The sequence below is a fragment of the Manacus candei genome, unplaced genomic scaffold, assembly GCF_025592945.1.
Source record: "Manacus candei isolate 608988 ecotype Guabito, Panama unplaced genomic scaffold, ASM2559294v1 h1tg000026l, whole genome shotgun sequence".
NCBI classification, from domain to species: domain Eukaryota; kingdom Metazoa; phylum Chordata; class Aves; order Passeriformes; family Pipridae; genus Manacus; species Manacus candei.
Window position 1 is genome coordinate 2,721,867 of NW_026138074.1, and position 27,637 is coordinate 2,749,503.

General features: G+C 39.5%; 1 protein-coding gene across 2 annotated transcripts in view; it reads right to left on the reverse strand.

The window, feature by feature from the left end:
• The window catches only part of TMEM108 (transmembrane protein 108), a 161,198-nt gene that overhangs the window by 71,652 nt on the left and 61,909 nt on the right, over window positions 1–27,637 (reverse strand). Inside the window, exons 2-3 of one of the 2 annotated variants that reach the window (XM_051789117.1) lie at window positions 14,765–14,846; window positions 11,993–12,057 (exon numbers count right to left, since the gene is read on the reverse strand). In XM_051789117.1, coding sequence (XP_051645077.1) covers window positions 11,993–12,029 — 37 coding nt within the window. In that variant the 5' untranslated portion in view covers window positions 12,030–12,057; window positions 14,765–14,846. The remainder of the gene's footprint in view (window positions 1–11,992; window positions 12,058–14,764; window positions 14,847–27,637) is intronic. The other variant, XM_051789116.1, reaches the window with a different exon arrangement.

The following is a 27,637-nucleotide window of genomic DNA, read 5'->3' on the forward strand; positions in this document are numbered from 1 at the left end:
AATGCATGTATGGCAGACAGGTTGAAATTCTCTTATGCTGAACAATGGAAAAATGGATTAAGTAATGGAATAAAAATAAATTAATATTTTAAATTACTGAAATTTGTGGCAAACTCAGTAGACTATGAGGTACCAGTCTCCTGCTGGATACATGGAGTTCCCATTCTAATATTCCTGCGCTTTAATTTAAACATCAAAGTCCCAGACCTGTCGGAAAAATACATCCTCTCTAGTGACCAGAAGCACTATGAGTGATATCAGTGAACCTCTAATGCATTTACTGATTTTATATATGAAAATAACAAAAGAGGTGCTTATGACTGGTGATTTATGTCTTCATCAAAATACTTGTCCTTCAAACCAGACCCTGAAATTCACTGAAATTAATAGGGTCTTGAGATTGGAATATGTGTTACAAATTAATTCATTTTTGATCTTATGTAATGACAAGCATAATACTATTGGCACCCTACCACACCTGCATAAAAAATAGTGCCTGATGGACTAATATGTATTGGTTTACTCAGAAAAGAAAACAGAAGAATGTAAATCTCTAAAGCTTGGTTACCAGAGGCTTCCACAATATTTTGCCATAACTCAGTGAAGAGCTATCAGTTTTGAATTTTCCTAAGCTGAGAAGATCTCAGTTCAGTGTCTTGTGTATTTCAGGGTTGTCAAAATAAAACCCTTGCAGTTAATAACTTTATAAAGGGATAATTTTCTCACTGCCAAATTCATGACTGTATCCTACTCTTGCACAGATGCATTGTAGAAAACATGTTCCGCTATGAAAAGGCAGCCACAGATGACTGGCCTCATGGAATGACTTCATTTTCTTTCTCACTACAGCTTTGATGTGCAGGGAACAACACTAATCAGAGAGCAACCTTCCCCACCCTTGCTAGGTGGGCTACCCTTGCCTATTCCACTCTTCTCCTTCTACCTCCAGTGGCAGTTTCCAAAGGGCTGCCAAACAGGGCAGCTCTGCCAGACTCCTTTATCTACACTTCCCAAGGAGCACTCAGAAATGCTGCAATAGGAAATTCTAGGTGTAGGTCCTTTTTTGGTGGCTGTAAAGGAGCTACTTCTTTTGGTAATTCAACCCTGGCTGTGGACAATGAGCAATGAAATACATGGACCTGAAAGCCTTGGCAGGAGGTAAAATCAGCATGCTCAGCTAGTGGCTCTTGTGAGCAGGAGGTGAACAGCTGAAGAACTGCTTGACACTGCAAATCAGAAAGAACTCACCCTCACTGATACCGTGACAGACAAAACCACATGAGGTGAAGTCTTTCCTGGCACAATTGTCTTGTTGCTGACTGCAAAAAAACCCTCTTGGTCTCCTCCTCTACCAAAGTCACTTTTTCTTGCTTCCCTCCTAGCACAAGAACTGATGGATGCAGAGGAAAAGCTGAGTACTGAAAATGAAATAATGCCTCCTCTGTTGCCCCTTTTTTAGCTTGCTTTTCTTCACCTGTCTTGTACAAAGCACACCTATTGATGGAAGCTTCCAAAACAAGAAGACAGCACCGCAGGCAAAACCAGGATAGTCAATTTTCCTCGTTTGCTTTTTCAGAAGTCTCTTTTACAGAGGTTTCCATTTCTGGTTGTCAGGGGCTCTCAGCAGCAGAAAGCATGACTGAGCATTGTTATGAAATGTCATTTTTAAAATTCCTTTTAATAATATTTAATAAAATTTATTTGTTTCGATAGCAGAAGATTTACTGCAAGTTTAGAGTTATGTTCGAAATCCACGAACACGAAGGATGTTGAAACTATGCAAAAACGTATTGCTTTCCAAAGTAACATTAATAATACATTTGTAGATATTGAGACCCGCTCTATACTGGTTGAGACAGAGTATGGACATAATGTATTCACAGGCACTGTGGATAAATCACCTCAATAAATTCTTCATGCTATACTGTAATCTCCAAAAGCTCTCTGACTGGTAAAAATCATGCTTGCTGATCCGACTGCAGTTCTTTGTACAATCTTGTTATTCATCTGCCAGTGACACGTGAGTTTGAAACAATCAATGTCTTTATACATCTGTCACCACAAAACAACTTTACTTCACAAAATAAAGTCTTGACTGTTTTTAAAAAATAATAACATAAACCTACATCCTTTTGCACATCCCTCCCTCATGTTCTTCCTCAGCATATCAGATCACACTTTGAAAATATACTTACCTGTGCTTTTGTTCTCACAAAGGCAGTAGTCAAAGCTTTTCAGTAATTTCTACTTAATATTTAAACACAAGAAATAGTTCTTTGGAAATTATCAGTGAAATGAGCGCACTACACGGCAATCCTTCCTTAAGAATAAATATCATATTCTACTCACAGACAAATTTTAGAGAAATACACCTCTATAAGCACATGCATTACTTTCAAAATCAACTGTAAATACTACTTTGATGATTTAAGTACCGAGGTGACCTGCATGCTTGGTTTGTGTTTTATCCTCTTGTGAATCCTGCAGGCCAGAACAAACACACACTGATGCATCCTTTGCGCTGGATCACGGGCTCAGCAACATCCCACTGCTATCAAAGTAGTCACTGAACAGGAACAGAAACTTTTGTCACAGCCAGTGACAATATGCCTCTAGTCCAAAAAGTGGGACACACAAATGTAGTCTGGAGATACAACAGGACCATGTGTGATCTCCATTCCTCCATGGATACAAAGCTTGAATCCCTTCAATCCATAGGACAAAAGGGGCTTTACACTTGTCATGCCATGCTGAAAAGCATCATCTCTGCTAGACCTAAGAATTTCATCTTGAAACACCGAAGACTGAGATTTCCCAGTCTCTCATAATTCACAAGACAGGGAGTAAGAGGGACTCTTATCATACTTTGCTGCATTGTCTGAAAAGCAGAATGCAACTTGGAAATTAAATTTTGAGAGTAATGTCTCTAGTCCATAAATTTCACATTTATATTTAAATATGTTAAGATAGGTGTTGGTGAAGTCATAAAAAAACATTCATTTGAATTCATGTGAATTCATCTTCCATCCTCTGACATTTTGACAGTGGGCACCTGAGGATGCAGAGAATGTTCCCTATAAGGGACACATTCCTCTGAGGATTAAATGTAGGATTATTCAACCAGAAAATTTAATTTTAAAAGACAAGTACTAGGAAACAGATTTCTTTTTTCATTTGCTCTTCACACTTTCTGTAATAATCTGAATACTTCAAAAAAATAAAAGCAGAAGGATGGCATAACCAATGCCTGTTAATAGAAAAATAATTGGCTTAAATGAGGCACACATTCAGATGCACAAAAAATAAATGGCCCAAGAATTCTTTTGAGAGTTACAATATTTTTAGCCATATGGTATTTCTTATTAATTGTTATAATTACTAACTGAGAGCCAAATGTATACTCCACACTGTACAACACATCCAAATACTATCAACCCCTAGCCCCAAATGCTTACAGTTCAAAAGATAGGACACGTAGGAACAAGAGATCCCGTGAAATGCAGTGACAAGGAAAAAAGCCCAAGGTCTCCTAGAAATTAGGAGGTGCTTTGGGCCTTACTCTTGCAGCTGCATCAGCTACATTCCTCCTCTGAGAATGACAAAATGGGCTCTAAGCCTTTGTCCTCCACAGAGCCAGCAAAGAAAAAGAAGCAAGAAAAAGGGAACACACTTTGAGGCTTAACAATCCATGGTGGCTCTACAACATATTTTGGGCCTTTAGCAATTTATGCTAATTGAATGTAACCCTCAAGCTGTTCTTTTTGTGATGGGGCTGCTCTGGAGCACAGCCAGCCCAGAGTCCACAGACACACAAGCTGCTGAGCTGAGCTGTGTTGTGCAGCTCTGGGTCGCCACAAACCAGGGGAACTAAGCTGAAAATTTTTATGCAGCAGTGAAAACCACTGTAGGAAAGGCAAGTTGCTCTGCTAGGAAGGAAGCACATTTATCTGGATGTTCTGGTTTGGGCTTGGTGCTACAGCATCCCCAAAGCTCGCCCTGCTGCCGGGTTTAGTATCCTGCCTATTTTACATGAGGCCAGGAGCAGGGAACATGCACAGAAGGGAACAGTGGCCTTCTTAGGGTTGCAAAGAGCCACATGAAGTCACTAAATGATGTCATCCCCTTCTGCAAGAAAGAGGGATGTTTTCCATCTGGGAACAACCTGTAAAGACAAGTGCCCTGTAACTGAGAGAAGCTTAACTGCCAGGAGCACTGAGATGATCCCAATAACAATTCAGACTTAAGGCATGTTTGGCAGAACTGCCTTTTATTTCTGACACAGATTTTCCTGAAACAAGAGTTAGTCAAGTCTACATACACTGCACACCACTCATCCCAGTTTTTCTTTTTGACTCTGAATCTACAAGGAAAGAGGACCTTCCTTTTTACTGTAGAACCTCTTTCTTTGATGATATACATTAAGCCTTCTCTGTCTTATCCTGCCTGCGGTTCATTTGTCTCCACCTCAGAGGCCAGAGGATTTATATCTGACTCCCTGCCAGTCACACGCATGCTCAGCAGTGACTTTTGAAACTAATGGTTCCAATCATAAGTGTCCCAAGGGCAAGGAAAGATGCACTGCAGTATGCATAGCTGAGGCCCAGGGTAGTGTTACTCTATCATGTAGATGATCTCTCTCCTAAGGGATTGCATGAAAAAAAAAAGCTGCTAGTGTCCATTCCTATTAAGCTGTAGCCACTACTCCACTCCTCCACATTCTCCTTGTCTGCTCCTGGGAATCAGACTTGCAAGATCCTCCTTTCCTAAGCACCTATTGCTGTTTCTCTGATGCAGGCTTCATCCTTAACAACTTTCAGGGCACCTCTGTGCAGTACAGACTGTAATGTGATTAACTTTATGCTTCACAACCTCAGCACTAAGAAGTAGGTCCCAGGGCAGGGATTTAACATGAGGCTCTCAGGCATGCATACAACCTTGATCAGAAAAACAGCTCTTCCTTCCTGGAATGGCACAACAAAACAGCTTGGAACTAGGTGAAACGGCTAGTTGCTCTAAGGAAACAACACTGCCAAACCCCAGCACTACTGAAGTGAATGACATAAAATGGGAGATAATTGATCCATTCTACCTCCAAGACAAGGTCGAAAGATCACAGGACTTGAAGCCACTTTCCTTCTCTCCACGTGCTTTAAGGCTAAACTAACTCTGTCTATTCGAACACAAGTATTTTGCCCTGCAAGCATACTGTTGTCCATTTATTAGGTGTTCTCATTGTTTTTTATCTTTACTTTCTTCTCTTTGACATTTGCCTTGTGATGTCTGTATGTTAATTGTAAATGCCCTCATCAACGAGAAGCTGTGATAGCATAATGAATTTGTAGCCTCTACAGGACCCAGTGAAATCTAATGTGCTAGAAGATACTGCAAAATCATCATTCTACTTCCCATGGGATGCTAACTTGAAGAAGCAGTGCCTTTTCCAAATGCATAAAGAATTAGAAACTTTGTGTTAAAATACTGAGCATCCCTCACATTCTGTCTGCATGGGAATTCCAGCAGCAACAAAGCCCTGGGTTGCACAAAATGGATTTATAACCTGGTCAGAAATCATGCTGTTTTCCACACAGTTTACACAAAAGTACTGTCACTAATACTCCATGGTTCACTCTGCAAGTCACAATGAAATGTGATGTGAGGTCTTGTATAAATGCACATATTTTCAAACTCTTTCAGGGTCTCCTGCAATGACTCATAACTATTGATGACACTGGCTATCGAGTTAATTAATACAATTATTCTTTAGGGATGGGAGGGAATTGCCAATTCCTTTTCTAGCAATAAGGAATGTACATGTGTTAAAGACCTCAATGAGATAAAGTTTGTTGTGGGGGGTCTGAACATTTCCATGTAAGGAATATTTTAGCTTTCTAATGCAGAGCATGCTTTATTCTACCAGAGCACACACGTCTTTCTACTGATGATGGCAGTAGCTTGAAAGATATTTACATGTACCTGCAGTAGAGAGTTAGGAACAACAGTATAATGAATACAGAATATGCAATAAATCTGATCAGCACAAGTGTTTCAGTGGGTATATGAAATACATCTAAAGATTGCAATTATACCTTCAATAAGAAATTAATGTATCTGCTTTATTATGAGGAATACCTGGCCATCTCTCTACCCAAGCCCGTGTTGCTTCCTTCCATGCCTCTTCTTTATTTTTTCCTTTCCTTATAACCTGGTCTTAGCAAGCACTGATTAATATTCACTAATTCTAAAGCAAAATATTTATGCTCTGCACAGTATTACATAGTTTTGAAACAAAGTCTGCTCCCTTACATTCAAGGAAAAGGGATTAGATTTTCCAAAGTATCTTGGCACTCTGTATCAGAGACATGCCTAGTGCATTTCCTAAAGGCACCTGTGGAAGTTTCCTACTTACCCACTGTGAAGAACGCAGGTTAATCTGCTTAGGTACTTAGGAAAATTCACTGAGTGCCAAAATTAGTTATTAAGCATTGCTGATTTGGAAAACCTGGCCCCAGAAATCCTGTCCTTGGCCCTGGATATGACAGAAGCTTGGTCTTGACTGCCAAGAGTAGCTCAAGAATCCTGTTGTCATCATAGTGCAGCAGAAGAGCTCAGTGATGGCAGGGTCACACTGCACTGTTCCTCCAAAACCTGGAACGGTGGGTTCCTCCTGGGCACTCGTGGTGCACATCAGAAGAGATTCACCAGCTGGTGAGTCTGCTGGAGACCCTGCACCTCCGCCCCAAGGAAAGGGCCTAAGGTTTGTGGTTTCCTTGCCTTCTCTAGCTGAAGGGATGTGACACGCTATAAACTTTCCTCATTTCCAGAACCTTTTGTGAACCTAGTAGAGGAATGGCTTTAAGTTACTATAGCAGGGGTAGAGTATTTTTCCTGCCAAGGTCACTTTTCAAACATCTTTTGTAGAACACATAACAAACATCTTCCTTTTGTCCAAGAATAATGTGGGGAATAAAATCATGTGAAAGGAGACTATGGGCTTTTTCCAGACCTCGGGAGCACATCCTGCCCTTGAGGTTTCAGGCTTTAGAGGATATGCATAGTTTAAACCAATAGTGTACTACAAAACAATACATTCATACCAATTATGTATAGGCCTTGACTTGTAAAGGAAGTTTTGCAGATGCCTGTTTTCAAAATAAAGACCAGCTGGATGCACTGCTTCAAGAAGCAATGGCCTTATTCCAAAGGATAACTTAGATGATACCTCAAAGCAAGTTTTCTTTGCAGGTAGAGTTTTGAATCCTTTCACTGAGTTGCATGTGCTTAGATTTTGGCATATGCTCAAGTGCTTTGGAGATTTTTTTGTAGAACCACAGAGGACATCCACATATTTTCTATTTAGAGAACAGATAGGGATAATACCCAGCACATGCCGCCGAGTTGGATGACACTTTGATTTATGTGTATTTCTTCTGAACTGTTTCCACAGCCTGCAATGAGCTTGGTTTTATAAGTATTTCTTGTAAATTATTTACACAGCCTGTAGTGAGCTACAATGGACACATACATGAGCAATCATAGCTGCAATAATCTCCACAGTTAGGTCTCCCTTGCTCAAAAATAATGGGACGTAGCATGCCAAGGGGAAGCTGGAGGGAGAAAAGTTCAAAGGCTTTGCCAAAAGTCAAAGATACTTTTAACATAAAAAAGTTTCAGCACCTAAACATGGGAAAATGTTTAAATATAGTATAATTAATATATTTCAGTATAAATATCGCTGTTACTGATACCAGTGGTACATGTCCTCATTCATGGCAGCTCACACATGGGGTAATATCAGATAACAATGTATATTAAGTATCTAAGAGCAATTTTTCTGTCTTTCTCACAGGAACAGGCACTGGATAGTTCATGGACCTCAGACCCCAGCGTGCATGTTGACATATAAATTTTCTTATTTCAAATTATTGGAATGCAGTCCAATGGCGATTGAAGCCTATGGCTAGTGGCTGCTGTAGGCACAGTCTGCCTGGGGCTAAGAACTCAATTTACATATTTAACTGCCTTTGCTGGAGTAGGGCTTGCTTGCAATATTGTCAAAACCACACCAATGTCTCTTAGGCACAGATGGGAAGAAAAGAAGGCTTTGGGGAAAGAAATAAATGTTTGACAGGATATTTTTGTTTTATATTGCAACATATCAAAGCAAGTTGGGAGCATGCAGGCTGGGAATAAAATCCCAATCCTGCTAAAGTCGATGGGAGTTTTGCTACTGAACTCAGCAGGACCAATATTTCATGGTTGCTAGGCTCTTGCCTGCATATCAGTAACACTTCTTCCTCCACTCGATGCTGAGTGTCAAAGACACACACATGAAATTGCACAAGCTGATAAGTCTTTGTTCCTGAAGTTTCATTTCTATTAGAGATGGTTGAAAGGGAAAATAGAGAAAAGTCACATTTGTACTGCTGCCTATTCACTCTCCCCCTAAAACCTCTCTCTCAAGGCGTGAGGCAAAGAGCATGAAATCTAAAATAGATTAGATAGACACACTGTTGTACAATGGGGATCACTTCAGGTCCAAAACTCAAATAATTCCCAACATCAGTTGGAAATAATATTGTGGATTAATTTTTGACATATGAGATTATTGTTTTAACAAGGTGGTAAGGAATTTTAAAACCAAATCCTTGCAGCATTTTTCAGTTTGGATAAACATACATATATATATTTATTTGATATATTTTGGTTTTCTAGCATAATGATCATGGACATTGTTACCAGAATGTCACACAGGTGGTGTGTGAATGCTTGATGAATATAAACACTGTGAAGTTATCCATGTTCTCATTAATTTTGAAAAATCTACAGGGTTCTAGTGCAAATAAGTACCAGTATAAGTATAAATTTGAAGGTGCTTAATGCCAAGAACTTACTCAGACTATCAAATTACATGTGCAAAGGCAGGAATTGCTTGTTTGCCAGTAGAAAGAGCAACGTAATTGTCTGTTGGCTTTTTACCCCAAATTCAGTGTCAAGGACTTAAACCATGACTTGAAATTCTACAGCACCAGGCCTATTCCACATCTTTCTGTGTTTCAACAAATCTGCAAGAAAAGTGGAGAACTTTTCACAATATGTTAGTTGTTTGAGTGGGTTGCTATGTCCTAAATTTATATCTGCTCTTGGCAAAACAGAGCAATAGATGTACTTCCCCAACAGATGTACCTCAAACTCGTTAAAGAGTTCATGCTATCTGTGAAATGCTATCAACTCGTAATGCCTTTAAGGGCATGAATGTTCATGGAACCAGCGAATTTAAAATAAACACTGAGAGCTACTCATGGGAACAATCTCAGGTTTGGAATGACAACAGCCATCCCATTCACTGAGTTGTGCTTATCTAGGCAGCAAGCAGGAACCCTTTCTCTTGTATGTGCGTGCAGCTGAAATCTCACTAAAGGGCACATCAAGGGCACTGGAGCCTACATCTGATAAGAAAATGCATATTCTATTTAGTTTCTTTACAAGGTGCATTGGTTTGCTTTTATAGCCCTCTTTAAAAAGGTCTGTTTTCCAGGACAGGATCACAAAATGGAAGGTTGCAGCTTCTTTCAAGAAGGCAGTTTTTGCTGAGAAACCGAAGCAACAACCTTTAATTGAATTCTGGGAAAATAAAGTGTTGATGGACTGCTTGCTGTGAGCTGCCCGATGGGCAGGCTGTTACCAAGCCATGTGACTCTCAAATACAAATGCCTCAGCCCAGTGAGTATCCCAAAAAGCTCTGTACACGATACACTGCATAGCCAGAGGCTGTTTACCTTTCTAATTTTTAAGCAAACCAGATGGAATCTGTTACTGGATAACCACTCCCTGCTGTTGTCTTTGCTCAGGCTATACCTACTAGTCTAACAGCACACAACAAAAACATTGTTTTCTTTTCTCTCTGTGAGTCCTTGTGAATGATAGGCAGACACTCTCCGCTGATCTGTATCAAGTGATCCCAAGTACCTTTAAGCTCACGTCAGTTCTATGTTTCTAGTGCATGGATTAATTATACATGGCTTGTGCAAGCTGAGAGCCCTCTGTGGAAGCAAGCAGGCTCATTTGCACTAAGGACACAGTACCTACTGGTCACAGGATCGGAGGGTTTGATGGGAGCTTTTGAAATCATCTAGATGACCTCTGTCTCCCTTGAGAGATGTTTTTTTATTTCCATTCGGTGCTTCCGTGCCGGACTTAAATCCTCCTGATTAGCCTGTTCTAGCATTTCAATATCCTAACCTGCTAAAGCATGCTTGCCTGATGTCTAATGTCAAGCTACCTGCTCTATAAATCCATTTCTTCATGTCTTATCTACTACCGTGAGCAGAGAACAGGTTATTCCTCTGCTTCTGGCAGTAGTCTTTTTTGTAGTTACCATGCCTCTTCACTTGCTTTAAACGAGCCGTGTATAATTGTATAGACGAGCCATCAGTGCATACCATCTTATTAATAACACGTAATTATTCACAGACAGCACTTGGCAGTAGAAACAGGAGTCGGTGGGTGTGGGTTCCTATTAGATGCAAGAGGCATTAGGAGATAGTGCTGCTCAACACCTTTCAGAAGGCACTGAGAACTGGGTCTTCTCTTACACAGGAATTTGACAAACTCATGTTGCTCATCAAATATTTACGAAAAAAGGGATGAGCCCTCAGACTTACTTCATATTTGAATGGAATGCTGGCTTGTGCTCACCCTTTCTACAGGATGAACTGCATTGTGAGAGACAACTGAAAGGCAGCCAAGCTGCCAGTTAAAACAGAGGAAGGGGAGCAAGTGGAAACCAGATTTGTGACAGCCTGTGTTATAAGGCACAGCCACTCACAGCCATTTTTGCTCATTTTACCACAGTGAGTGGTACACACTTGCAGATAGGAAGCTCTTTCTATTGATACTACTGGGCATTGTGCCAGGTTTCAGAGATGAAAGAGTGATACTTGGGAATGCACTAAGTGATAATGGCATGAAGAAACACCCAGATTGGTGTTTATTTCAGATGCTACGGTGACAGGTCCTCATACAGACCTTAGTGCTGTAATAAAAGTCCTTCCATTTGTTCAGGAAAATAATGGCTGAAGAAGAAAGTCCCGTTTACAAATTGTGTGCCAAGAGCTTTCACCAGTTACCTGTCGCCACATTTTTCTCTAGCTTATATGCAACTTGGAAGCCATTAGTGAACAGTGCACGCATGGCAAATTATAGTGTGCATGTTTTATTACAGAAAATGCAGACATATTGTGGCTCATGCTGTAGGGCTTAAATCACCACATTAGGTCTTTATAAAAAATGGAGATCGCTCAGCCTCATGGGTAAGGCATTTGCATCTTCATCATTACAGAGGCAACAAACTTCATCCATAAAGATGTGTCTAGAACAAATGGCAGCAAATTGTGGACACATGTTTTGCTTTAATTGGTCCTCATCATCTGAATATAGCTTCTGACTTCAAAGAGCTCTTACTAAGAAACCTCTTCCAAATTTTTTGGTTTAGTCTTTTTATGTGGTTTTTTTTTAATGTCTTAAGAGATTTCAGATTAAATAGAATCTTCGAAGATACAGTTTGAAAGCACTACTTCTTTATAGTTACATCACACATTTAATTACTTATTCATAAATTATGAATGACTAGAGGTAAAGTAGCATCGCCCAGAGCCCCTGTCTGGGGCCACATGTAGCACTACAATTTTTACAAAGTCTGTCTCTTGACAACTGGGAGCAGATTCAAGCCAGCTACAGCCATATTCAAAAGGGGAGCTGTTGTTAGTGCCATTTTCACATGCTATTCTTGATCAGCATAAATGGGTGGAATGTGCTCTTTTTGGAAAGCACAGCAAAAGAGTACGGATGGCAACAGAATGATTACGTAACTCATCTAAAATTCACCAAAAAAAGATGCAAGCTACAATCAAAATCTTACTTATAAATGAGTGTAATTTTTAAAAATACAGCTAACAAATCCCACTGTCTGTAAAACAAACCAATATCTACTTACGTCTTTTCTTCCAGCCCCAGAGCCCGGCAGCCCTCATGAGTACAAGGGTCCCACTGTCTCAGACACTGCACAAACACAGCACAGATGAACAGAGGTGGAAACGAACACACAGATGAGTGTAGCCACTACAGTAGCACAGCTGAGACTCGAGCAAAAAATGTGATAAGCCTCATAACGACACACCAGTTTGGAGATGAAACTGCTTCTCCCTACATTTCTTAGCCACAGGAACACTCACAAGCACACACAGAGTTTTGTCTTTCCAGCTCATCACTGTTTCTACAAAAACTGCCATTTTGTTCCAGCATGCTTTTGCATGTTTACGTATGCCCTGTGTATGTATTCACAAGAATACACACATAGGGCACTTCTCTCTGTAGCCTTAAGCCTCCATTAATCACTCGCACCACAGCAGACAATATGAAAACACTGCCACATTTTCGAGGCAGCACCACAGACCCACTTGTTGCAGTCGCAGATGAGGAAGGCAGGCAGGTGAAGGACATTGGTGAATCAGCCTGAAGTAGAATATCCTCTTTTGATACTTTCTCTGAAGGTTGGCTTTTTTTTTTTTTTTCCCGCTATATAGTAGCAGCAATTTTCCCCCTTTTGTGCAAATGAAACAGAGAAGACCATGCTGCAGGCCCTTCTTATAGCATTAAGAACAGTTACAGGAAACACATTAAAGTAATTTCCTCTTCCTTGGACAGAATGCACTCTCTGGAGTTTGTTTTTAGCATTGTGGTGTAACTGGGGAAAAAGTGAGCTTAGGTAACACACCTCAGTGTACCTAAAATAAAACTGATTTAACAGAGTTTAAGTAACTTGGAGGATCTTGCCACAGGCTTTTTATAAACCAACCAATCAACCAGTGAAAACACTCATTCTAGATGCCCAAAATACCTCTTATATAGTTATATAGTTGTTGCATTTGTTAATGATAACTACATTTATTACATATTTTTGCTGCACTTAGAGAAATAAAGCAGTTTGTTTATCTGTCAGTAGAATCAGTATGTTCAGAATCCACCTTTTCAAATTACATCACAGAGTTTCACAATATCATTGCATATTCATACTATATGTCTGTGTATACATATATATAGTTTTCTCAGTCTTTCCCTCTTTATTTTCAGTGTCCCTCTATTTACTGCCTAGCTCTTCAACATATTACCCTGAAACAGTTTAAAACAGCAGGGATAACAATGGGGAATGCTGCCAAGCCACGAAGCATAATATTAAAAAAAAAAAAAAAAATAGTTACAAAAAGTCTCAACGTTGTGATAGGCTGGATGTACAGTATACCTTCCTTCTTTTCCCTAAATGGTGGTAGAAATGTACTTACACAATTCAGTTTCATATTTTTATTACAATGTTGGTCCAGCAACTGAGATAATTTTAGAATTAAGTCACATTTCAACACGCAGAAACATGTCAAAATGAAGCAAAGTATTCTTGGTCCTTAGCTATTGTAAAACTACCACAGCCCCCACTGCCGTCAGTGGGTTTCTGGTTATAAGCCTCCTTAAGGAGCTCTTCCCACATTGCACACCAGCCAGGCACCCAATATCTGGGAGTCAAAGATGTGCTGCTGGGCAGGTCCTGTAGGCACATCTGGCCTAGCTTTATGCTCATGAAAACAAAATAACCTTGGATGCACCTCTGGAGTCTGCCCTCTAAAGTCATGAAGATACAGCTGTGTTTCTCCTATGTCATAGGAGAAGCTGTAAATAAGAACAGGAACATCAGCCAACCTAGCAAAGCAAAAGGTTTCTAGAACAGTCCATAAAATACTTCTTAGACCTAATTTTCACACATGCCAATAAAACTAAAAGTCTTTGTATTGCTCATTCCACGCATACAAGGATGATTTTGTGGTTTCTGCCTAGCTTGGACCAGAATAAGAGAAATCCATACAAAATTGTCTATGAAAATATGTAGTAAGAAATTCTGCTGAATTGAAGAGACAACATTAAAAAAACTTTTTTTTCTTGCATTTTCACTGAAAATTAGCAATTTCCCTTGCAAAACATGACAGCAAGTGATTACACTTATATAAAATTAATTTATTTTATCTCTAAAACTTTGAAGAAAAGTTGTTGCTTTTGATATTGACACTGGAAACTGGCGGTCTACAGAAATGTCCCAACAGTGTCAATATACCTAAAACCTTGCCTTACTTCCATGAACAGGGGAGACACTTCTCATCTACACAGTCTAAATTTCACCTGAGGCTTTTTACTGGACTCTTGGATGGACTCTTCCAAAAGACAAAACCTAGAAAAAAAATCCTTGTCATCTCAGGAAGTGACACAGAATTTAGGTCTGTGTGAATCTAGAGCTCCATTCCCTCACTCACAGATTTTTTTATTGAGTGACCACCACCAGACATGCCAAGTGAGATGGATCCCTCTTGTCCACTGAGAACTAGACAAAAAACGTGATTACAAAAACATCGCATTATTTATTCCAGCCACCATCCTCTCTTTCTATATCTCATTTTTCTGAAAGTGTTCACAGTTGCAAGGCACAACAAATCAATTTTAGTCTTTTACAAAACTCTGCAAAATCAGATGATACTTCAACTCATCTTTTAATACATTTCCAAATATTTCCGTTAACGGGATAATTTAACTTCCATATGGTTCCTCCAGGTATTTGAAGCAAGACACATGGTTAAGTACTCTCTTCATGCCCAGCATAAATACTGCTATCTTCTGTAAGGATTTGAATAGTTCTTTTCTAACAGAATAAAAATTAATATTTACTTACTAAACAGTTGGCAACAGAGGACCTGTAAGCTTCTCTTCATGGTATCATGTGGTCCTGCTGGTCTGCCAGTTTATTCATGATTCTGTCAAGAAAAAATCAAGAGAAGAAGAAAATTATTTATTACAAAATATAGGCTGTCTTGTTATACCTGTTGATTACAAAGTAAGATGAAGCTTCACAGGAAAATGATATTGATAAGCAATGAATGGGAAATTGCCTGAGTGTACTTTGCTTGTGTAAGCCATGCTCTCCAATATCTTGGCAGTGAATCATAGAATAATAAAATCATAGAATCAGTCAGGTTGGAAAGGACCTCCGAGATCATCAAGTCCAACCCTTGATTCACTACCACCGCAGTTACTAGACCATGGCACTAAGTGCCACATCCAGTCTCATCTTAAAAACCTCCAGGGATGGAGAATCTACCACTTCCCTGGGCAGCCCATTCCAATGCCTGATTACCCTCTCTGTAAAGAATTTCTTCCTAATATCCAACCTAAACCTCCTCTGGCACAGTTTAAGACTATGCCCTCTTGTCTTGCTGATAGTTGCCTGGGAGAAGAGACCAACCCCCACCCGGCTACAACCTCCTTTCAGGGAGTTGTAGAGAGTGATGAGGTCTCCCCTGAGCCTCCTCTTCTCCAGGCTGAACAACCCCAGCTCCCTCAGCCTCTCCTCATAGGACTTGTGCTCGAGTCCCTTCACCAGCCTTGTTGCTGTTTTCTGGACCTGCTCCAGCACCTCAACATCCTTCCTGAACTGCAGGTCCCAGAACTGGACACAGTACTCAAGGCGTGGCCCCACCAGTGCTGAGTACAGGGGCAGAATCACTTCCCTGCTCCTGCTGGCCACAGTGTTCCTGATACAGGCCAGGATACCATTGGCCTTCTTGGCCACCTGGGCACACTGCTGGCTCATGTTCAGCTTCCTGTCAATCTAAACTCCCAGGTCCATTTCTGCCTGGCTGCTCTCCAGCCACTCTGTCCCCAGACTATAGCGCTGCAGGGGGTTGTTGTGGCCAAAGTGCAGGACCTGGCACTTGGCCTTGTTGAACCTCATCCCACTGGAATCAGCCCAACCCTCCAGTCTGTCCAGGTCCCTCAGCAGAGCCCTCCTGCCTTCCAGCTGATCGACAGTCCCCCTCAGCTTGGTGTCATTTGCAAATTTGCTAATGGTGGGCTCAATGCCCTCATCTAAATCATCAATAAAGATATTAAAGATATTAAACAGAACCGAAGGGCAGAGCTATGGCCAAAAAGAGCATAAACTGTCAAGAGTATACAAAATAAACACACTGAAAATTACTTTCATTTTGTGCTTATGGCTTGATAAAATTAATCTCATAGAAGTCTTTTTACTTTGGAGAAAGGGTCCTCACTGGAGGAGAAAATGACAGGTGCAGACACCACCAGGCAGCTGTGGTGGGAACATGGGGCTGGAATCTCCTTCCTGAGCCTCACCTTTTCACATCCTTCAAGAGGTACAATGAGGAGAAAGTTCACCCTCCTTTCCCAGTCAAAATTTCAGTGATGCCAAACTCTGCTGAAATGGTAGCACAGAGGGCAGCTTTGTCCTGGCATTTTTTAGCTTCATGTTAGTCAGCTGTTGTAGGTCATATCCCTTCCTGATGTACTCCACCAGTTGCCTGAGCTGCAGCTAGAACTGCAAGAACTGGAGAAACTTTTCTATGTCTTTAGACATTTTCTGTTTCTTCTACACCAAACTACTTGCTGTACATGGGAATCTCATAATTCTTGCATGTCTGAAAATGTGATGTGGCAAAAATATGTGACCACCCTACCTTCCTGTCTTTGCTCACTTGGGGAGTAACCAATAACATTTTATGTGTTCTGAGATACCATTTTCAAATACTTGATGGGGATATTTTTTCACCTCAGTTTAAAAAATATTATGAAAAAATAAATCCCAATCATGCTGATATTAATTATTCACATTGTGAGGAAAACAAATGCATAAATCAGAAGTGAAAAGCAAATGTAGTCCCAAAGCACCGCTGTGAGTAACGTCTCACTGAGCACCCAAAGATTACACAGTATTTAAACTCTTGATTCCGTAAGAAAGCATTTGCTATAGATTCAAAGGCAGGACACTGAGATCATCCTCCTAAAAGGACTCTGCTCAATATTAAATAGTGTGTAATGTCCTCTAGTTTTCAGTTCAACATATTTTCATCTTCTGAACTCCTGAGGACATTTCTGAGTCATTTTAACATGCACCTATATAAATCTTTCAGAGCTTATTTAAAATGCAGTCTTGAAGACGTTAAGACAAACAAGTCAAAACAAAGAATAACACCTCTGAACTGCATAAATGCTGCAGAGTTTGTGAAAACAGAACTATGTTTAACTTTTATGTGGAAGCCTTAAAAGGATCGTGACTTTTCTTGCCTGTGCTATGTAACAAAAGATGCTTGGATTTTGCTAAGTTATTTCACATAGTAATTTCTGTACACAAATGCCATGTGTTTGGATTCTCTCACACTTTCCTCTCCATTTAAAACTGGACCTTCACAACATCTGAGTAACTTGCAGAAATGTCAGTATTTGCAAGGTGTTTTTAATTAGAATCAGAGTTAGATTAATGTATAATTTGATCATGAAAACTTGTTGAGGAAATTCTGTTTACCTCTTTTTCCTTAAGGTTTACCAAATGACAAAACAGACATAGCAAAAAACTTCAGTCTGTATGTACAAATAAACATCATATAGTCTATTACAGCACTCTTCAAAGATGTATATACAAGAAGTCTATGCTTAGCATCCATTATGATATTAATAAAAATATATGCAGGAAAAGACAAGAACCAGATAAGCCACTGACAATACAGATTCCATATACCCAAGGACTCTGCTTTTGTGTCAAAGCAGGATTTACAAACATTGACCCATCTGAAGTCATAAAAATACAATGGAAAAAAAGGGTGAATCTGAAATTGCAACCCTAAATCCACATTATTGACTTTGTATAATTTGAATTATGCTTGGCAACTGTGATGTGATACAGTTTGAAGCTGTGAACCACAGGTTTTTTGTATTTCTCTTCCATCTCTGTATTAATGCTACCTGTAATGTATAATGGCATTTGCTTATAAATTCTGGTATTGTGGTTAAAATAAGTGGTATGCTTTAGTGTAGGCATTTATTTAGATAAGACTCCTAATGTCATTTACCCTGTGCTAAGAAATAGGAACTACTGTGCATATAGGAAAAGAAACAAATATTATCACTTTAACTACCTTCTTCTGTTGCCCTCAGTTAGAAGATTTATCTTTTTGAACACATGGCCAGGACATTAAGGAAATGATATGTGAAACAACATAAATACAAAGTAATCTTTACACCCTGGCATAACTTGCTCTATCTCCAGCAACCCTGAGTGGAATACAGTACCTAAGCTGCCATATTTTTTTAACTTGAGAATAATTATTCCTTATTTATCTCTTCCATGTCACGCAATTTTAGTCTTTCATTAGATCATTTGGAATCTCTTTTTAAGGCTGAGAAACTCTTGTCTTTTGGCTTCTTTCATTAAGAAGATACACCTTATATCTGATAATTGCCATGCTTTAAGCTGTAAGTATCCCTTCCAGTTCAGATCTGAGGAGTAGGGAACAAAGCTACATGCAGCCATCAAAACTTGGGTGTATCCTGGATTTTCATACTGCACAGTGACATTTCCTATTCCTTTTCTACTCCATTCCAAATTGTGCCCATGATTCTCTCTTCCTTTGTCACTGCTGCTGAGCTAAGAGTGCCTGCTACAAATCCTTGAGCAACAATAACTCATCTGGAGTCTATCCTCAGGTATGTAGAGCTTAGACTAATTTTTGCCTGTGGATGTGACTTTGCAATTATCATCACGGAATTTCATCTGCCATTTTTATCACCCAATCACTTACTACCATGACTTTTCTGAGAGACAGCAATGAAGGGTTGAATTATTATGATTATATAACAAATATACACCTGTTGTACATAACAGCTTCTCAAGTTGCCAGAGTTTCAACACTAATTTCAGTACCTTCCAATCATGGAAAATCTTCTGTATCTCTAAGAAGACAAAGCAAAGTCTCATGAGCAGACATTTCAATAGCTGCAGAGGAAACTTCTGAGTATCAACCCATGTCCAGTCATCATGGTACCCTCTTATGGCCCTGCGGGCACACCTAATACAAAAGTTCTTTCCCTGCAAGTATCTGAATTTTATAGTCTTTATCTTATGAAAAACTTTTTCAGATATTCTGTGATAAATACGTTTATTTATCACAATCAAGAAAGGTTACAGATATAGCAGCTGGTAGCTGAGAGCACTCTGGTTCACCAAGCCATTTTCTCTTAGGTATTTGAGTATGCAATTTTAGGCACTAACAGATTAGCAGAGTTGTGCACATGCAGATGGAAAATGCAGACACACAGCCAGTTCCTGACTTTGGGCAGCTTAATGTAAAACCAGAGTATCGCCACCTGTTTTAAATACACAAGCTGTTACTTAAAAAAAAAAAAAAGGAAAGAAATATGAAGAGTGAGCAGAAACAGAAGTGGTCTTGGAAAAAAACTGACTTGGAAAATGTGTGCTAAACTTTAATAATGCAAAATCTAATGTGAGTATCTGAGTTTTGTACCCATTTTATAATCCTCAATCGATTCTTCAACACTTCCCTGAGCTTTTTTGGGAGTACACCTCTCCAAAATACTAATTTTGAAACATGTGGAACTTTAATGCCTGAAGCTATTCTGAGTATTTGAGGAAATTATCTGTTACAAATGTACCAGATCTTGGAGATTCTTAATCTTAATTTCCTAGATCCATATTTCGCTCTCCAAGTGAATGGGTATATTCACAATTGCTCTGAATATCCACTGTCTCCCCTCTGAAAAACAGAAAATAAAGGTCTAATTATGACTTTTGTTTTACTTCTATATTGTATTTGCATTGATGTACCTACAGATAAACTTTGAAACAAAGTAATAAAGATAGTGCAAGTTTGTAGTCAAAACAATTTCAAGTCTGAAAGACGCATCTTCAACAGTTAAATTAGTGGATATTTGTATCCAGAAAAGGTGTCATATGCATAGCCACCTGTGTTTGAAAATATTGGTTAAGCACCTGGTGCCTGAAATGGACTCAAAGTTTTGCACTTTTTAGTGCACAATATTTCACATACAGTTTATCTTACACAGGATGATGAATAGATGTATGAAATCCCTGTGGACAGCTAGCAATATTGTCTTTCACAGTAAGCGATCCCCTCAACATCACAGTTAAATTAAAGAGGACAATGAAGACATAATGATGAATGGAAGACAAAAGAGTCCAAAAGAGCTGACAGCTCCCAGCCATACATTATGTCTGATGGGAAAAAAAATGTCAACCACATCGTAAATTAAAGAGAAATAGAGAAAACAGAAGATGCACATTGAGGCAAAGATAACAGTCAATGAAGAACTTTTTTTCTTTGTCTGCCAAACAAAACTTAGGAGACTGAAATAAAGAAGCTGAAGAATGGCAATGAAAAAAGGAGACAGGCAAAAGACATGCCATTCCCATCCCATGAAGCACATGAACATTATTAAGTTATTCTGAGTGCCTTCTATCTGCTATGGATCATTTTGGAAAGAAGAAAAAGCTACATCACAGACAGTTTTCAACTCCAGTATTTCTGATTCTGCAGAAAACAAAAGAGAAAAAGCAGACATACCCCAAACTACTTCCATTTCCAATCTTTTTTGCCTCCCCTATCAAGAAAACACAGCCTTGGTCCTTGAAATATCATATTGCCCTGTGATGTTCAATGAATTTCTACAAGACAGCAACAGCAGCGGCTCCTCACTTACAACTCAGAGAGATGGGACTAGCCCCAGGAGTTACTGCCCCAGTGTAAATTCCAGCAGCAGGGCCTCCATCCACTGCTTCCCACAGGTTACTCACTTAGTGGATATTCCAGTGTGCCTCTTAAAAGGAAGCAGGTGCAGTCTTCTTGACTACAAAGGACTCAAGTACAACTTTGTGTTTTCAAGTTCTCATAGTTTATTTCTTAATTTAATGGCCTAACTCCATGATCCAGATGCTATTTTGGAAAATTTATATCCCAAAAAGCTTCAGGGCATGCTAATAAAAGGATGATTAACTTGCAGCAATAAGGCTCCTCCAAGCAAAAATTCTGTGTTCTTGTTCAACATGTGCCACATTGGCTGCTGTGATTTATTTTCCACTGCTTGGAACATGCAAACCACTGTTACCATCTTTCTTCATAACATCCTGAGTGCAGTATTTTTTATATTTATGTCCACTTAGATCTTTCAGCACTTTTTGAAGTAGATTTCTCTTTGCAAATCCAAGAAAGAGCAATTCACATCTACTTCCACAATTATCCTCAAAAGTGTACATCCTTTGCTTTTCTAAGGTCTCTAAAGAGTAGGGTCTGCTCTCAGGATATCACAGCTGATCACAACCAGTCTTGCTGGTGTTGTGCAGGCCTGTCATATGTGCATAAGGAATGGTCAGGTAGGAACTGAACTAGATATACTGCTATGCTTTTCTTTATATACAAGACTTGCACCCTAGGTGACATGAACTCAGAAGAAGAGAATCTCATAGCATCCAGAAAAAAACCCAACCCATCCAAAGCCTCTCTTCTCTGAATCCAGATGCAGAGCACCTGCAATCCCCACTAGGTCTGAGCCTGACTGTGGTTTTTCTTGTATTGATGTTTGAATCCATATCTGCCCATTACCACAACGATAAATACAAACCAAGAAAAACACACAGAGAAAGCAGAGTCGATATGCAAGGAAACCCTGTCAGTAATTGTTCCCTCTCCTCAGTTTCCCTACTTCATCATTAACTGTTGAAATCCCAATCCTCCATCTCTGCTAACACAGCAGTTCAAACGATTGTGTTCCCACAGGCCTCCTCCCAGCTGTGGCAGTGTTTCCATGAACAACTCTAGGCTACTGTCATTAGCGTGGTGAGTGGAGGACATTGACAGATAACTCATTCTTCATCATCTTCCTTTATTCACATGTCAGACCTGGGGCATGTTCATGAAAGGAAGAGGGAAGAAAGGCCTACTCTGTTGGGGTTTACTGTCATAAAAATAGATGGTCATGAAGAACCTTATGTGTAGGTGACCATGGCCAGGGGAAGAACTTAGTCTGGAAAGGCCAAGTAAAACTGCTGTTGCCTTTGGCTATCTAATGCCTTGGACTATTTCTTGACTTTGTTTCTAATTATCTGCCACTAACAAAAGGTAGATTTTTAAGGCAGTTCCAGTGGGAGAGAAGTCTAAACAATTGTTCTGGTTGCTTCTTGTTCCCAGTGGTGGAAAGACATGACTCTGTGTGTGTGTGTGTGTGTCTGTCCAGTTGTAGAACAAGAAAAGAAAAAGCCTTTCCTTTACATCATTAATTTCTGTAGCACTCTGAGAAGATAACATCATCTCAGATAAGATCAAACTGACTTAGCAGCTGTAGGGAGAATTAGAATTTGGTCATTAACACATGCTAGGGATGGAGAGGGGAAGACTTTTGTGTGCACTTTAAAACTTATATATGGTTAAATGCAAAATATGCAATGATAAATACTCGTGAGAAATCCCTGTGGACACCTAGCAATATTCTCTGTCACAGTAAGTGATCCCCTCAACATATATGAATATATGGGAATATGAAACTTTGATGATGAAATTTTATTGCACATCTTGAAACATGCTATTTTGGTTAACTGAAGAAAGACAGGTTTTTTTAATGAAATATGATAAAGTTAAGAGTAAGTTGTGTAGTTTTTCAAAATTTTTGTTGTGGACCTTATGAGAGCAAAACCAAAGAAAATCTTTTAATATTCGTTCCAAGCTCATGATGAAAATTTCACAGGCTGCACTACACCCAGGAAGCATTCAGCAGTGCAAATTGTCTGCTCTTTGACAGGAAAACTTTATAATCATTGGAAGCTCTCCTGCTAAAAGACTTTCCTGGCACACAAAACTACGCTAGTTAAGATATCTCCATAACTTCTAGAAAAATACAGAAAGTACATCTTGTTCTTCCTTCTCAAACACAGCAGGGAATGGATGTGGAAACAAGCTCCACTTCCACATCACTTTTGTGATAGTGTGTTTTCCCCAGACGATCTCCCATGGCATCTCACCTGCCTCAGGGTGTCCACACTGTTGGTGCTGACATTTGATTTACTCACCTAAACTCCCTCTGCAGAGAGCAAGTAGATTGGCTCCTCTGAAGCCTGATGTCTGTGATCTGTTTAAAATGCCACCGCTCTTGGAAGGTGAAGGCCCATTTCTTATGTGGGGCTGTTTCTCTCCATTGATTTTCACAGGACTGAAGGTCAATTGATTTCAGCTTGTAACACCAAAAATGAGGATGCCAACATCTGTAAAAGGAATCCCACCCAGAGCTTTTCTCCAGATCTAAAGGTTTAGGGGTTAACTTCTCTGCAGCTGTGTTAAACTGTTCCCTTGTTCCTATTGTGTAGGATATACAACAAAAAAGACTTAATGTAAAGAACAGGCAAGCAAATAGCTTTGCCTGCACTATAATAAACCCAGAGTTGGAAAAGGGTGTACCTTTGTGAAGCAGCTGAAATCAGGTTTTTCACATTATTCAGCTTGATTAAATGCAAATATTTCAAGTAGAGAGGAAAAACAGAGTACAAAACAGAAGGTACTATTTTCCCTCTCTTATAATATGGTACTGTATTCCTAAGGTTGATTGATTGGGTCAAATTTTCAAGAATGGAAAGCATCAGCCGTAAACAAAGAGGAGTATGCATGCTCTGTGTGTCTGAAATCAAGGCCAAAATACCAGTTTCACAAAGATGCTTATGTATTCAAAAATGCAAGCAAGTGCTGTGCTGTCAAACATACTTGTATTGCAGTCCTGAAAACACTGTTACATGGGCCCTAGATGACTTTAAAGGAAATCTATAGTAGAGATGGAAACATCTCAGTATAACATTTTAACTGCAAGAATCTCTTTGGTGAACACCACAATTACCTAGCTAAACAAATAAAAGATTGAGGGATATACAAGAAGAAAAAGATCAAGATAGACTAATTAAGTTTTGGTCCATCTCTAGGGGAATTTCCACTGACCTGATGTCAGATAAGTACAGCAGATCCCAGTCCAAGACCCACACATTTCGCCTTGTTTCTCAACTCCTTAGCTAATTTATCAAGCACAGAGGAAATTATTGCCAATGAAGGATGCCAACGTAGCACTCTCCTAACTCCTCAAGATGCTGAGCCTAGTCCACAGATCCAGCATTTCTGAAAACTGAACATGGTTGAGGACCAAAAGCTTTCAATCAGGTCAGAATGCCTCGCCTGCATATTTTGGTTGTGGCCCATTCTACTGTATTGAACAAGATCACACAATTAAGGAGAACATAGCTATCTCAGCTGCCAAAAAAATTAAAAAGCACTACATTCATTATTGCAACTTTGAATTGCACACATTTGTTTATGTCTATATGTAGCAGATGATGGCCATGTTTTCTGTTGGTCTTTTCTTCCCTATTTATACTAGCATGCCTCTACCAGTAAAAAAATAGAAGAAAAAAGGAAAAAACACAGTGGCATTTTCCCTTTTTCTTTTCAGTAAAAAAAAAAAAATCATAACAAATTTCCCATCAAAATATATGTTCAAGAATATTTCCATGTCAGTTTTGGATTGAATGTTTTGAACAAGTTCAAATCATAACATGTAAGTGTAGTGTAAGGATCTAATTTCACAATGACATGTTATAATAGACATATATAAGTACCTAAGATTGAAAGAAACATTTTATTATAGTTGAAAAAAGCATAGTAGGAAAACATAACCATCTTTTGAATTCTTAACCATTCAGTTTCAATGGTGCATTAATCTATTTAATAGTAACACATATTGTTAGTTTTTTTAACAGAGCATAAATTCTGAGAAAACCCAACACAGCTTATAATGATATTTTTAGTGAAAATATCAGTTGAGTAAACAAACATGAAAGGTTGGGTTTTTTTAAGACCTCCTCATGTGCTTTGCCAGATCCTCTTGCCCCCATAACAAAGCATTAATTCAGGGGCAATCCCAACTGAACTGTTTGCTAGTTCCCTGTGCTCGGCTATTTTAGAGCACACATTCATCTTGAAATGAAGTCTATCACTTCAAAGACAAAGTCTGTCTGAAGTAGCTTCTTCTATGAAATTATAACAACGTCAGCTCTAAGAATAGAGACACCTCTGGCAGATTTGGATAGATGGATGCATAAATGCATAATTGTATGGCACAGACAGTAAGATGATGTCTTGACCTACGTCCCCCTGGTTAAACCTCTTTTTAAGAGAGCCATTTACTACCTCCTTTATAATCAGACATTCAATATGGTACGAAGAGAAGGGAGATGAAGTGCACTCTGAAATATGACTGCTCTGCTTTGGAGGGCTGAACAACATAACACTGGAAAGTAGAAGAGTACACTGGCTTAGACTTGACATTTCATCTGAGAGTTTATTATAACCATGTCTAGGGACACCATTTATTTATCCTCAACTTTCAGCCCCAGGGTTTGATGTCAAAAGAAGTGGCCTCAGAAAGGAGATTACCAACCAGTGACCCAGTCATTAACAGCAACCCCATTTATAGAAGAATATTTTGTACATCATTTTGAGACAGCAGGTGGGAATAAAATGAAAATTTTACATGGCATCAAACAGAAATATGGCTCCATAAAAATTTAGGTTTGGAGGAAGGTGGCAGAAATAGGCTCCAAATTATTCATTCTTGTCCATACAAGGTTACTGTAGTGCAAACACTGCATTTCATTTGAAAATGCATGTAGTGCTGTCTGATTCAATAGGAAGAGTTTCCAAGAAAATTAAATGTCAGAGCAGCATGGCTTATTGGTTTTACTCAATGTAAATTCACTTTTTAAGCAACTCTGAATAATAATAATGCCCTGCTCTGTGTCAATGTGACATCTACAACTTCAGGCTTCGGAGGTGGGGACTGAAAGGAAAAGAAGGAGAGCTAGGGTAAGATGACAGGGCAAGATACTAACCTGGCACTGTCAGGGATTTAGCTCTACATGACAGGTCTGTAGCTTTAGAGAGGATTTAGCATGCCAATCACTGTGTGTCTTATTTTCCCTTTCACTTTGTGCAGCCAGCAAGACTGCTACTGGCTAAAGAACTCATCTTCCCTCCCTCAAAAGGTTCACTTGCTTATATAGAGGTGCAAGTAAGCCAGAAGGAAATGTATAAGAAAGAAAATGGGAAATCTGAAATAGCAGCATCTGAAAACACATCATGCTGTCAAGTAAGATTATGTTGAGACACACAGTTTATTTTAATAGGTTAGTGAAAACTCTCATTTACTGCCTAAAACTGTGAAGTTCTTCCTCAGGCAAAACCCACTGACTCTGACAGGAGATTTCAGTACAGACACAGCACCTGGCTCAGGATTCATAAAGTAGTGCAAGCAAAGGCCATCATTTCAAGAAGGTTGTTCTTTTTTTTTTTTTTTCCCTAGCAGAGCTAAACAGCATAGGCAAGGAAAGAATAAGACTGGACGTTTGATAGGTGGATTTAATAAACCAACATCTGCCTAAATAACTCACTTCAGCTAAAATGCGATGAGGACAGTTTTAGGGGTGTTAGATATTCTTTTGTTACATTGCAACTGAGATGGGTGAAACCATGTTCTGAGTTGTCCCGTGCAAACCCAGAGTAATTCCAGTGACTCTTTCCCAATACAATGCGAATGAATATGAAAATGAACAGATGAAGGAAAATGGTGAAGAATGGCCTTTTGTAAAGTACTGAACAGCACAGGAGAGGTGGACACTGGATTATTACAGCAGGATTTTTGCAGGTACAGACTTCAGTGAGACTCCCCTCTCACTGTGAAAGCTAATAGAGCCTAACTCCCATTTTGCATCTGAAAACCATCTCTTTATCTTTCTATCCCTCTTTTTTCCTACTAAAGAAAAGTCTTCCAGGGAAACAGAGACTGCCTTCTCCATGTCCTGCTTGATTGCACCATGGCTTTGCTTCTGTAGGCTGTGAAAAGTTGGGGAAAATGTGTTGCCATTTTTGGGTGTAATGCACTTCTGAGCCATGAGTTCAGTCCTGCAAGGCTGGAAGACAGGAAATGCCCAGCTGTGGGTATATTATATGACATGGTTCTCACCTCATCCCCAAATCAGCTCATACAATTGAGCAATGAGGCCAGCCAGGGACATAATGAAGGATCGTTTTCAAATAAAACTGCAGCTTCTCTCTGCTACAAGAGTCCCTGATCCTGTGTGCTAAGATTGCCACAACAGTTACAGACAATATGAATCAATATGCAGAAATGAGAGTCCTTTTGGTGCCTCTATCCCTGTAGTGCAAAAACTCTGAGCTGGCTACAGTATGGACACACTATGACAATCCAAATAATAAACTCACATACTTTGGTATTTAGCTTACTATCCAGCCTCACTCAGTGTAAGAGCAAGGACTGACCACATGCATTCAGAGAATCAAGGTCACAACAAGAAGGAACCTGCTGTTTGCTGTATCTCTGCCTCGCCACTGATGGCACTGGACAGTCCAACAAGACTGAGGTAAGGGCTTGGAAAACCACAATGGTTGTGCCTAAGGCAGTCAAAAGCTGCCCTGGAGAACTGGATTCTCTCTCTGTCTCAGTGCCTAATGCCAAGAAAGTCACAAAACCCAAACTCTGAGCAGGCGGTCATTAATTGCATCTTCTTTGTTTGCTTAGAGCAGAGCAGAGAACACCTGCGCTCTGAACTGTGGAAGTGTGGAACTATTCCAACTGTGATGGACTCAGCAAAAGGCAACTTCAGAACAAAGGAAGG